The sequence below is a fragment of the Arvicanthis niloticus genome, chromosome 21, assembly GCF_011762505.2.
Source record: "Arvicanthis niloticus isolate mArvNil1 chromosome 21, mArvNil1.pat.X, whole genome shotgun sequence".
In the NCBI taxonomy this organism is placed as follows: Eukaryota; Metazoa; Chordata; class Mammalia; order Rodentia; family Muridae; genus Arvicanthis; species Arvicanthis niloticus.
The window spans coordinates 46,501,734-46,514,031 of record NC_047678.1 but is presented as its reverse complement, the minus strand read 5'-3'; the positions used below and the strand labels follow the sequence as shown (position 1 = coordinate 46,514,031).

General features: G+C 43.4%; 1 protein-coding gene across 2 annotated transcripts in view; it reads left to right on the top strand.

Moving 5' to 3' along the window:
- Nucleotides 1–12,298, top strand: part of Myom1 (myomesin 1) — a 127,149-nt gene that overhangs the window by 25,122 nt on the left and 89,729 nt on the right. For both annotated transcript variants that reach the window (XM_034484557.2, XM_034484556.2), the window contains exons 6-8: nucleotides 8,241–8,333; nucleotides 10,647–10,735; nucleotides 10,846–10,905. In XM_034484557.2, coding sequence (XP_034340448.1) covers nucleotides 8,241–8,333; nucleotides 10,647–10,735; nucleotides 10,846–10,905 — 242 coding nt within the window. The remainder of the gene's footprint in view (nucleotides 1–8,240; nucleotides 8,334–10,646; nucleotides 10,736–10,845; nucleotides 10,906–12,298) is intronic.

The following is a 12,298-nucleotide window of genomic DNA, read 5'->3' as shown; positions in this document are numbered from 1 at the left end:
AAAAACCAACTATTCATGTAAGGTAATCTGGACTGTTGTCTGTTAACTCTTCTCAGCTATTTCTAAATAAAATATAGAAAACACCCTAACAATAAACTCAGAGCCATGAATTTGCTATAGGCCCTTAACTCACAGGCTAACTATCTTAAATCAGTTGCAAAAGTTAAAGAAGGACTGAGTCTAAGTCTTGTATTCCTAAATGTCCATTGGACATACAGGCACAATGCCTATGAGAGTAACAATATTCATCTCACTTTTATATTAATAAGAAGCTCGTACCCACAAAAATCTTAAATTTGAAATCAAAGTAAATTTTGTGCCATTTAAGAAATTATAACTTCATCTTAATAACAATTATACTTATTTCTACCAATAGGTTGTGGCTATGCAATAAATCCTAGCTAATCCTCCCTCCACCCAAACCACTACTTTTCCCTAGAAAGACAGCCCAATAATTAACCACCTCAGTCCTCAAGCCCAGGGAATAGGGGCGCCAACTCTTCATTAACTTCTTCAAGCTGATTATGGGCGTTGAGATATTGGGGGGGGGGGGAGAGTAAATTGATAAGCCTCTGACGATGTGTCTTTACTGCATCCAGCTGCAATTCCAGAACATCAGAGGTTCGAGTAGGTCTGTTCAGTTTGTTTGATGAGTAGATACACCAAGGCTGTGTATTCTGCAATATACAATTCCCAAAACAAATTTTAGTATCAAGATAATTGTTTGTTTGAATTCTGGAATGTAGTCTTCTGGCAGCCTGCCTCTGTCATGTCTAATCCATATAATTCTGGGAATTTCTATGAGGGTGTGCTCCCACCATCCTCCCATTCACGCCTCCCTGCTCTTGAATTTCCCAAAACTAGGGAATCCAAACTTCCAGGCACCAAGGCTATCCACTTCCACTGATGCCTAACCCCTTACCCCATTCCCCCTCCTCCAATTACTGTGAGGGTGTGCTCCCACCATCCTCCCATTCCTGCCTCCCTGCTCTCGAAATTCCCCAACACTAGGGAATCCAAATTTTCAGGCACCAAGGCCATCCACTTCCACTGATGCCTGGCAAGACCACCCTCACTGCCTATACAGGTGGAGCCATGAGTCCCTCCCTTTGTGTTCTTGGGCTGGATATTTCAGAGTGGCTACTCCAGCTTGTTTCTTAGGACCATTTGCTTGAAAAATTGTTTTCCAGCCTTTCACTCTAAGGTAAAGTCTGTCTTTGTCACTGAGGTGGGTTTCCTGTATGCAGCAAAATGCTGGGTCCTGTTTATGTATCCTGTCAATTAGCCTATGTCTTTTAATTGGGGAACTGAGTCCATTGATGTTAAGAGATATTAAGGAACAGTGATTGTTGTCTCCTGTTATTTTTGTTATTAGAGGTGAAGTTATCTTTGTGTGGCTATCTTCTTTTGGATTTGTCGGAAGAGGATTACTTTCTTGCTCTTTCTAAGGTATAATTTCCCTCCTTGTATTGGAGCTTTCCTGCTATTATCCTTTGTAATGCTGGGTTTGTGGAAAGATATTGTGTAAATTTGGTTTTGTCGTGGAATATCTTGGTTTCTCCATCTATGGTAATTGAGAGTTTTGCTGGGTATAGTAGCCTGGGCTGGCATTTGTGATCTCTTAGCGTCAGTATGACATCTGTCCAGCATCTTCTAGCTTTTATAGTGTCTGATGAGAAGTCTGGTATAATTCTGATAGGTCTGCCTTTATATGTTACTTGGCCTTTTTCCCTTACTGCATTTAATATTCTTTCTTTGTTTTGTGCACTTGGTGTTTTGATTATTATGTGACAGGAGGTATTTCTTTTTTGGTCTAGTCTATTTGGCAATCTATAGACTTCTTGTATGTTTATGGGCATCTCGTTATTTAGATTAGGGAAGTTTTCTTCTATAATTTTGTTGAAGATATTTATTAACCCTTTAAGTTGGGAATCTTCACTCTCATCTATACCTATTATTCTTAGGTTTGGTCTTCTCATTGTGTCCTGGATTTCCTGGATGTTTGTGTTAAGAACTTTATGCATTTTGCATTTTCTTTGACAGTTGTGTTGATATTTTCTATGGTATCTTCTGCACCTGAGACTCTCTCTTCTATCTCTTGTATTCTGTTGGTGATACTTGCATCTATGACTCCTGATGTCTTTCCTAGGTTTTCTATCTCCAGGGTAGTCTCCCTTTGTGATTTCTTTATTGTTTCTACTTCCATTTTTATGTCCTGGATGGTTTTGTTCAATTCCTTCACCTGTTTGGTTGTGTTCTCTTGTAATTCTTTAAGGGATTTTCGTGTTTCCTCCTTAAGGGCTGCTACCTGTTTACCTGTGTTCTTCTCAAATTCTTTGAGAGTGTTATTTATGTCCTTCTTAAAGTCCTCTATCATCATCATCAGAAGTGATTTTAAATCTGAATCTTGCTTTCCTAGTACTATGGGGAATTCAGGGCTTTCTTGTGTGAGAGAACTAGGTTCTAATGATGCCAAGTACCCTGAGTTGCTGATGTTTATGTTCTTGCGCTTGCTTTTTGCCATCTGGATCTCCTTAGTGCTACCTGCCCTGTTTCTGACTGGAGCCTGTCTTTCCTATTATTTTGGTTGTATCAGAACTGTGTGGGGTGGGTGTTGCTACTGGAGTTAGAGCTGGGGCCCAAGATCTGCTCAGTGTTCAGGCCCTGACAGGAATGAACCAGTGTTCCAGGCCAGGAGTGACTTCCTGGGTCCTAGTGGGTCCCAGTTACTCCTTGTTTGGGGCCGGTGTTGCTTTCTCCCTACCTAAGATACTGCCCAGGTTAGAGCTCCTGTGAAGCCTGCTTCCTCTGGGTTCTGTCCAGATACTTGTTTTATACAGTGGGTGGTAGCTGCTTTTTTAAGTTGGATTCTCACCAGCATTCTCATTTGCTGTGAGATTTAATGTGTGTAAGGTCATCTCAACCTGCATGGCATCGTGACAGGAAGAAGATCATAGGGCATGTTTGTTTCACTGAATATCACTGCATCAAAGAACTCTCCCCACCTCTCCTCACCATCGACACGAGCTCTGCAGCATGGCTGACATTTGTATATAAGGATAGAATGTGTGTAGCACATTAAAGGGACAGAGAGTGTTATTCCAGAAGTACACAGAGCCCCATTAGTTAGTGCTTCAGAAACAGCATGAGAAGGTTAGGGAAATGCCGTCCTTATGAACTATGTAAGCCTCTGGGAAGCAATCCCAGGGTGCAGATTACTCTCCACAGCCGGCTGGTGACTGGCTGATTTGGAATTCCACTTTCCAGAAACAACAAGGTGTGAAGTGTGGGGTGAGGGGCAGGCCGAACCCCTTCTTTCCCCTCTGACCTAATACTAAAGGCAGACAGACAGTCTCAAGTGACCCAAACCCCTCAGAGAAGAACACGAGCACTTTCTGGCTGAGTTCTTCTGTAAGCGGGAGTTCCTTTCTCGGACACAGTGAGGCCTACAGCATTCCACGGACACGTGTTGTGTATTTTAAACCAGTTTCCTTTGCCAGGTGGTCACCCGGGAAGAGCTTGAATGTTTAGCTGGAGAAGTGAGCGCAAAGGTGCTAAGCCAAGCGGTACCTCAGGGCGGGAACGGTGGAGCAACCGTGGGAGCTGCAAAATAGCGCTTTACCTCAAACTTTATAGAGATGTGAACAGCATTGTTGACGCGAAGCCAAGCTGAGTGTCGCTCAGTCATTTGGTCAGGCAGCACATGACACAATGTTTAGTGTCACATTGATCCCCCTTGGGCTGAGAAGAGCTACTGAAAACCCTTCAGCATGTGGAAACCAAACCAAACCAAACCCAACACCCAACCACCACAGCCACCACCAGCACCACCACTACAACAACAACAAAACCCAAGCGAGCAGGAGGTGCTCAGCTGAGTCTCAGGTGACCCAAAGCTATCTAGTCGGAAAGCATACCCCTTTGCTCATGAAAATGGAAGCCTTTGAGATTAAGAGCTGCAGATAGTTGCCTCTGACCACATGTCCCGACTGCTGAGACCTCTGTATTAATACTATGGTCTGAAGCCACTCCCAGGCTTTCAGGAAGCAGAAAGGCAGCAGTGTGTTGGGCGGGGAACAATTCGTACAGCACACCTGTCAATCAGCTGTGACTCTCGGGCTAGAACAATCCTCTTCATTTCAGATCTGAAGGAAACTTACTCTTTCCATGTGCACTCATTCAAATCACCCACAGCACATGAGGTCTGTATTTTTCAGAACTTGATTTCTTTATTGAGAAAAAAGGAAGCTGTAATTTAACTATTTGATCATACAACAATTCTATTCAATTCAATTTAACCAACACTGAGCATCTGTGATACACCCGTGACTCCCTCAGGAATGGGAACAGGAGGAAATGTATGCTACGTGCAAACGGTTCCCATCACCAAAGGACTAGCAACTTAGTAGGAGAGATGCAGACCCAACCACAACTTTTAAAATTGCATTCATTTACTGTGTGTGTATGTATGCATGTGTGTCCAGGCCAGCTGGATATTCAAGTGGGACCCTTAGACCCTGTGGAGAGGACTGAAATGCATGAGGCACAGCAAGTCAAGAAGTCTGATCAAGCTGGCAAAATTTTTATTGTTTACACAGGTTATATATTCTGAAAACAGGATATGGGGAGGGGTAGGAAAGGAAAGGGCTTTGCAGGTGGAGGAAACTAGCTGCAGCTGTGGGGTCTAAGTTATTCTTACAAAGCCTTGCTGTTACCAGGGGTTCTAAAAACATCTATCTAGCAGGATGTTGGCTAAATCTAGAGATCAGGAGGAAGGGTTACTAAGGTGGGTTGCTATGAGGCCTTGTTTGAAGTTCTGAGAACTGACAAGTGAATCATGGAAGGTAAGCAGAAAGAAGAATAGTAGATAGGAGAGCCAAGGGTGAGTGTTTGCCAAGAGTAAGGCCTTACCATGGCTTCCCACACATGTCTATGCCCATGTGTGCATGTACAGGTCATGGCATGTGTGGGGATGTCAGAGAACAACTTGGGGGAGTTGGTTCCTCTCCTTCTAACATGTAGAGTCTATCAGGGGATCAAATTCTAGTCATCATCAGGTTTGTTGGCAAGTGCCTTTACCTAAGAGCTATCTTACTGCCCCTCAACAATAAGGTGGATAAATGTAATATTTAGGGAGTAACCAGAGATGAAAACAGTTCATAATTTGTAAGACTTGTAAAGAGGAGGGTCAAAGACTTGGCATCTCACATGAGTCTTGACAGCTGGGTTGCAGTTTAGCTACGTGGGAAATGAGAATGATAGAGCAACAGAAATGTGTAGGGGCTTTGGAAATGGTGCAAACCATGCGAGCAAGAGAACCAGGGTTCAGCTCCTGAGAACCCATATAAATGCCTGGTCATGGAAAGCCTTAGAAAGCAGAGATAGGGGCTCCCCAAAGCAAGCTGGTTTCTAGACTAGCCATATCATTGAGCTCTGGGTTTGATTGAGAGGCCCTGCTCCAAGGAAAAGGATGGAAAAACAATTGAGGAAAATTGCTGATTTCAACCTCAGGTTTCTACATGAACATGTACCAGATCACACATAGGCATGCACATATATCATATCACTCATATGTACACATAAAAAGAAGAAAAACGAACTGTGTGACTTATATTAGGAATTATATTAGATTTCTATTTATATATCAGAATACCTGAGGCTACTTACACAAAGGTAGATTTATTTAACAGTTTTGAACAGCATGCAAGCTCTTATGAGGCACTTCTTGGCAGTGACACACCATGGCAAGTGGAATCGCAGAAAGCAAGCATTGCCAGAGGGAAAAATGACACACTGATACAGAAAACAGAGAGGGCTTGCTCTTGTACAGTAGCTTAGTAGCTTGGAATTAACGATGCACTACAAGGTGCCCAATAATCCAAGACCCTCCCCACTAAAGATTTCACTACCTCAGAATGCTACAACACCGGGGACCAACCATCCAAAATGTGAATCTTCAGAGGACAAAGTTGGGGTGAAAGAGTTAACTGAAAGCAACATTTTTCTCTTCCTTTGTACCACTCTCCTCCTCCCCATCTTCTGTTCATCATTTCAGAAGTCTAAAGTAATGAAAGGCAGCCACATAGAGAAAACTAAAACATGAAAGAGTCACATGAGTCAGGAGCCAGGCATCCTGGTTCAAATCCCAGCTCTCCTGTGCCCGCCTTTATGACCAGGATGAATTCCTTGATGTCTCTATGCTCTAGTCATTGGGAGTGAGATTAAATACTGTCCTCTCATTTTTTGTTTGTGAGGTCTGGATTTCCTGATGCTGTATATACACAGAGCAGGGAATCCTTTGCCATCTGTGCTTATTAATTTTATTGTTAGTTATATTATTAGTTTTACCTGCACACATGAGACATGAGGTAGTTTATCTGAAAGGGAAGCAAGAGATCCTTTGCTTCTGCTTCTCCTTCCCCCTCTCTCTTTAAAGGTTTATTTATTTATTATGTATACAGCATACAGCTGTCTGCCTGCATGTACACCTGCAGGTCAAAAGAGGGCACCATGTTCCACTATAGTTGGCTATGAGCCACCATATGGTTGGTGGGAATTGAACTCAGGACTTCTAGAAGAGCAGACAGTGCCCTTAACCTCTGAGCCATCTCTCCAGCCCTTCCTCTCTTCTTTTTAAGAGTTTTTTTTTTTTTTTTTAGATTTGAGTAGATAAACCTCATGTGGCACCATAGCACTGGTGTTGAGAACGTGGGGTCTTGAGAAGATCAGGTACCACTGACAGAATGGAAGTCAGTGTCCCACAAAGCCCTTCTGTGTGGCCTACCTTCTCTGAGGGCAGCAAGCAGCAAACAGGACTGGACAGTCGATAGTCTTCTGTCATGATCTGAGGTTATCCTCAGGCAAAAGTCATTCTTACTATGACAAAAACCAAGTCGCTGGAGTATAATGGCCTTTCTATACAGTGACATTGTTCTTAATGCGAGAATGCCAGTAGGAGGAATATTGTGCTTTCCTCCCACAGAGAGAGCCAACACCAAAAAGCCCCAACACAAAGATTTCATTCTGTCTTACTATAGTCAACTTTGTTGTTATTGTTGAATAACATTTATACAAAGAAATGTATGTTATATGTAAAGGAAGAGTTTGAATGAGTTTATTTTGGACTAGATATATCCATGTATATACCAGCACTCAAATGGAGCCCAAGTATATTTAGCACCCAAGACACCTCCTTCAAGCCATGTGCCCACTGCAGAAAATCACCATCTTGACTTTGACAGTGTCAATGAGCCATTCTGTTTCCCTACTATTTATTTATTTATTTATTTATTTATTTATTTATTTATTTTTAATTCATTCATTCATTTTACATTCTAATTTCAACCCTCCTTTTTCAACTCTTCCCGCCTTGCCCCTTCTCCTTCTAGAGAAGGGGAGGCCTGCCCATGGGTTGCTGCTGGTTCTCCTCCTCTTCTCTTCAAATAAATAAATAAATAAATAAATAAATAAATAAATAAATAAAAGGTTTGAGTAGGTCAGCCTCATGTGGCACCATGTGGCTGTTGAGAACCTGGGACCCACCCTGGCAGGCTAAACTGCAGCAGGACTAAGTACATCCTCTCCCACTATGGCCAGACAAGGCAGCCCAGCCCAGGGGAAGGGGATCCAAGGGCAGGCAATGGAGTCAGAGACAGACCCCGCACCAATTGTTAGGGGACCCACATGAAGACCAAGCTGCACATCTGCTACAAGTGTGTAGGAGGCTTAGGTCCAGCCTGTGCAAGCTCTTTGGTTGGTGGTTTAATGTTTTCCTAGTTTATATAAATGAATCACTACTTTATTTACTATTTCATCACTAGCTTTTCATTACTGTTACGTACATGAGATGCGCACATATTCTGACTGGTTCACATATTCATACAAACTTTAATGAAGAGGAGAAAGTGCCTTGAAAGGTTGTATTGTAGTCCTGGTGAGTTTAGTTGAGCTTGGTTAATTTGTGCTTTTTTTTTTTTCCTTTTTCAGTAGATAGAATTATTGTGCTTCAGTTACAAGAACAATGTGTGTGTGTGTGTGTGTGTGTGTGTGTGTGTGTGTGTGTGTGTATGTGTGTGTGTGTGTATGTGTGTGTTTGGGGGGGGAGTAAGACACAAACACTGAAGGCAAGAGACAGAGAGAGAAAGAGACAGAGGCAGAGAGAGAGAGAGAGAAGAAGAAGAGGAGAGATCATGCAGTTAATTATTCTTTAATTTGTTAATCTTGTTTCTGTTACCTTTCAGGTATAAGAACCAGGTGCCTATAAATGTCCATGCGAACTCGGGAAAGTACATCATTGAAAGTCGATATGGAATGCATACTCTTGAGATTAGCAAGTAAGAGCACACCAGTGTGTATGTATGTCACCACCAGACACTCCAAGAGCACACCAGTGTGTATGTACATCACCACCAGACACTCAGGGAAGTATCTTATCACTCAGGCCACAGACAAAATTATCTTCTTTCTGGTCCCCATGCAGGTTTGTCTAATGGTCTTTCCTGTACATTTCTTTTCTTTTTTCACATTTTAAAGCTCACATGTGATGTTTATTGCAGCTTCATCTTTTTTTTTTTTGTTTTTTTGAGACAAGGTTTCTTTGTGTAGTCCTGGCTGTCCTGGAACTCACTCTGTAGACCAGGCTGTCCTCGAACTCAGAAATCCGCCTGCCTCTGCCTCCCAAGTGCGGGATTAAAGGCGTGCGCCACCACCGCCCAGCTCATCATTTTTTTTTAATTGGATATTTTATTTATTTACATTTCAAATATTATTCACCTTCCCAGTTCCTCCTCTGCAAACCTCCCCCCTTTCCCCCTCCCCCCTGCTTCAATGAGGATGCTCCCCCACCCACCCACGATCACCTCACCAACCCTAGCATTCCCCTACACTGGGCCATCAAGCCTCCATAGGACCAAGGGCCTCCCCTCCCATTGATGCCCGACAAGGCTATCCTCTGTTACATACAGTGCTGGAGCCATGGGTCCCTCCATGTGTATACTCTTTGGTTGGTGGTTTAGGTAACATGCATGATGACTAAGTCTGAGGTGCACACACTACCTCCTGACACAATCTCAGATTTGAACTCACATTTTTATTTATCCCTCTATCTGTATGAACATATCCTATAGAAACTATTAAGAAGATAATTGCTTAAGTAGGCATCTCTATGTCAGTGTATCTCTACAGAATTCCAAACCCACAGCACCCTGTTCTTTTATTTTTAACCAATAAAAGGCATAGGGATTGGTATGTGTGTCACTGAAGCTGGATAGACTGGGAGAACAGTCTTCCCTTCAGTTCACCAGCAACTATGGGGCACTGTGTGCCTTGTCAATCTGTGTGGGTAAGCCAGAGACAGACATTGGGATATCTCAGGGTTAAGCAAAATTTGAAATGGAAACTCTGTTAAAATTTCCAAGTTATAAAAAAAAAAAAAAAAAAAAAAAATGCATGTTGTTTCCTAAGATGGTTTGAAATGTAAACTTGATTATGTGGATGAAGACAGTAGACAGGCACCCACAGTTTCAGTTCAGACCAGCCGCCTGTGCTGAGCTGTAAAAGGAAAACTGATACCACTCACCCCCAAGGCATTTACAGTCTTCTTCCCAGTAGAAGAGTTGTCTCGATAGACACTGGGCTTCAGAGAGAACCCTGAGGTCCCTGGTACTCACCAAGCCCCGATCTGCAGTGGAACTGCTTCTATTTAAGCAGCAGTGAGCCTCATGGTTGTTCTAAAATTAAACAGTTCTTGAGAGAAAGGCAACTGTATTTACCTTCCTGCACGCTAATGCTTTTCACTTCAACAAGACACAGTGTATCACAAACGAAACTAAGGAAACCCACAGAAACAAGGAAGAAAAGGAGAACTAGAGTGATTAGATACAAAAGAAACAAGGAAGAACAGAACTAGAGTGATTAGATACAAAACAGTGCACTGGAATCTCAGTCTGACCTCTGTGAGGGCGTTGTTCCGCAGCCATCTCTGTAAGACTTTCCTGTTCCTGTACTACAGCGTAAAGGAACACCCAGAAAGTACTTGTGTTATGCTGTGAGCTGGAACTCCAATTGGAGCCCAAACATCAGTAGAACCCATGAAGTTTCTTATGCTTTGAAACTATAACATGGAATGGTATAAAGACCAGTCTTGTGCAGGCTAGTGGCTCAGGGAGGCTGTGGGAAACTGTCTTGAGGCGTTGCTTCTTTCTCTCCCCTGTCATCTTGATGCTAGACCAATACCTCGTTCCTGGAGCAGAACAGCACGGAGCACACACGCTCAGGGTCATTACCTGCTCCAACACTACCATGCATGGCTGGACAGTTTTTTCCTTCAGCATACAAAGCAGTTACTGGATGTAATTGATAACCTTAGTACTTTGTTAACTCTTTGGCATTTCAAATGAACCAAGGTTAGGGTCAGACTGGATCCAGATATCCTCTTCCCGCCTTACTGCAATGTGAAAATCAGTAGATAACTTGGACTATGTAATGTACCACAGGAACAGAGACAGACCCTTCAGCGAGAGTCCTAAAGAGGCACGTGTGAGCCATTAATTTCCGATATGCTCGGTTAGCAAAGCATTCCCTGAGGAAACAGCCAACTGTCACAAGGAGTCACCATCACAGTCATTCATCTTTGTGTGTTTCTTCAGGTGTGACTTTGAAGACACGGCTCAGTACCGGGCCTCGGCGATGAATGTTCAAGGCGAGCTCTCAGCATATGCCTCAGTTGTGGTGAAGAGTAGGTTTGCCTTTGCTTTATTCAAAGTGGATTTAAAACTCCCGCCCATGCTAAAAATTCAGGTCATCACAAAGTAGCTCACATGTCCTGTCTTCTCTTGTCTTCTCTAGGATATAAGGGAGAGTTGGACGACTCTGTCCTCCGTGGTGGGGCTTCCATGCCTCTCAGCTGTAAGTTTAACCTCACATTCACTAAGCACCATCTTTCTGCAAAGTGTAGCACACTAGTGCTCAAGTCCAGGCAATGTTCTGAGTCCTTGAGTTTAAGGAAGCAACATGATTTTTCAAATGGTGATATAAATTCACAATACTTATGTATTAGTACATGCCAAGTTGGATATAAAACCCATCACCCACTCATGGTTAGTGATTTTAAATAGTTTACTGATTTTAAATTCTTTGGTTTCTATTCTGTTTCCAAGGTTAATTGATTTGTTCTTTATATTTTAAAAGTGGCCTGTTTATATTCGTTAAACTGATCATATGCTCAGACAGTCAAGCCCATATTTATAAATAATGAACACTGAGTGTAGGTAACCATCCTTTTTGCTTCTTTATTGGGTTCCTATACCTACTACCCTTCTCTACTCTGATCCCTTCCAACCCCAACACTAAGTAGACGAGAAAGAAGGTTAGAGGGGAAAGAGGGCATAGACCTCTTTAGACTACTTCCTGCTGATTAGGGGCATCAAGTTCCTTGGAGCAAGTTCAATCTTCCTTCTCAGGATATCTCAAACCACCACTACCACCATCACCACCACCATCACTACCACCACAACCACCATCTCTACTACCACCTCCACCACCACTTCCACCACCACCACCACCATCACCACCACCACCTCCACCACCACCTCCACCACCACTTCCACCACCACCACCACCATCACTACCACAACAACCACCACCTCCACCACCACCACCACCACCACCACCACCACCACCTCCACCACCACCACCACCATCACCACCACCACCTCCACCACCACCACCACCACCACCACCACCACCTCCACCACCACCACCTCCACCACTACCTCCACCACCACCACCACCACTACTACCACCATCACCACCACCACCTCCATCACCACCTCCACCACCACCACCATCACCACCACCACCTCCATCACCACCACCTTCACCACCACTATCACCACCACCTCCACCACCACCACTAGCAGCAGCAGCCTTTCTAGGCTCTGACTTTTTTATACCCTCTAAAATGTCCCCAGAATCCCAAATCATCTTCAGCTGGTAGAATCATGCCCCTGCCAGAGCAGGAGACAAAACAGCTGTAGACAATTCAAGCAGCCCTATATTCCACACCTGGGATTAAAACAAAACCATAACATAACTGGGTTTTTAAAGAAACCAAAATTCTCACCTCAAGTGGTTTCGAAAATATTCACTACTACCTTCTCCTGACTGGGTTTTCTGCTTTCCTGACTTGGTTTGCTGTAGGTAGACAGCCTGTTGACTGACTTCATGGATGGTTCCTAACTCCAAAGTTATAACCCCTGGTCTCAATCCCGGGGAGGGAGGGATAAGGGATGGAAGTGAT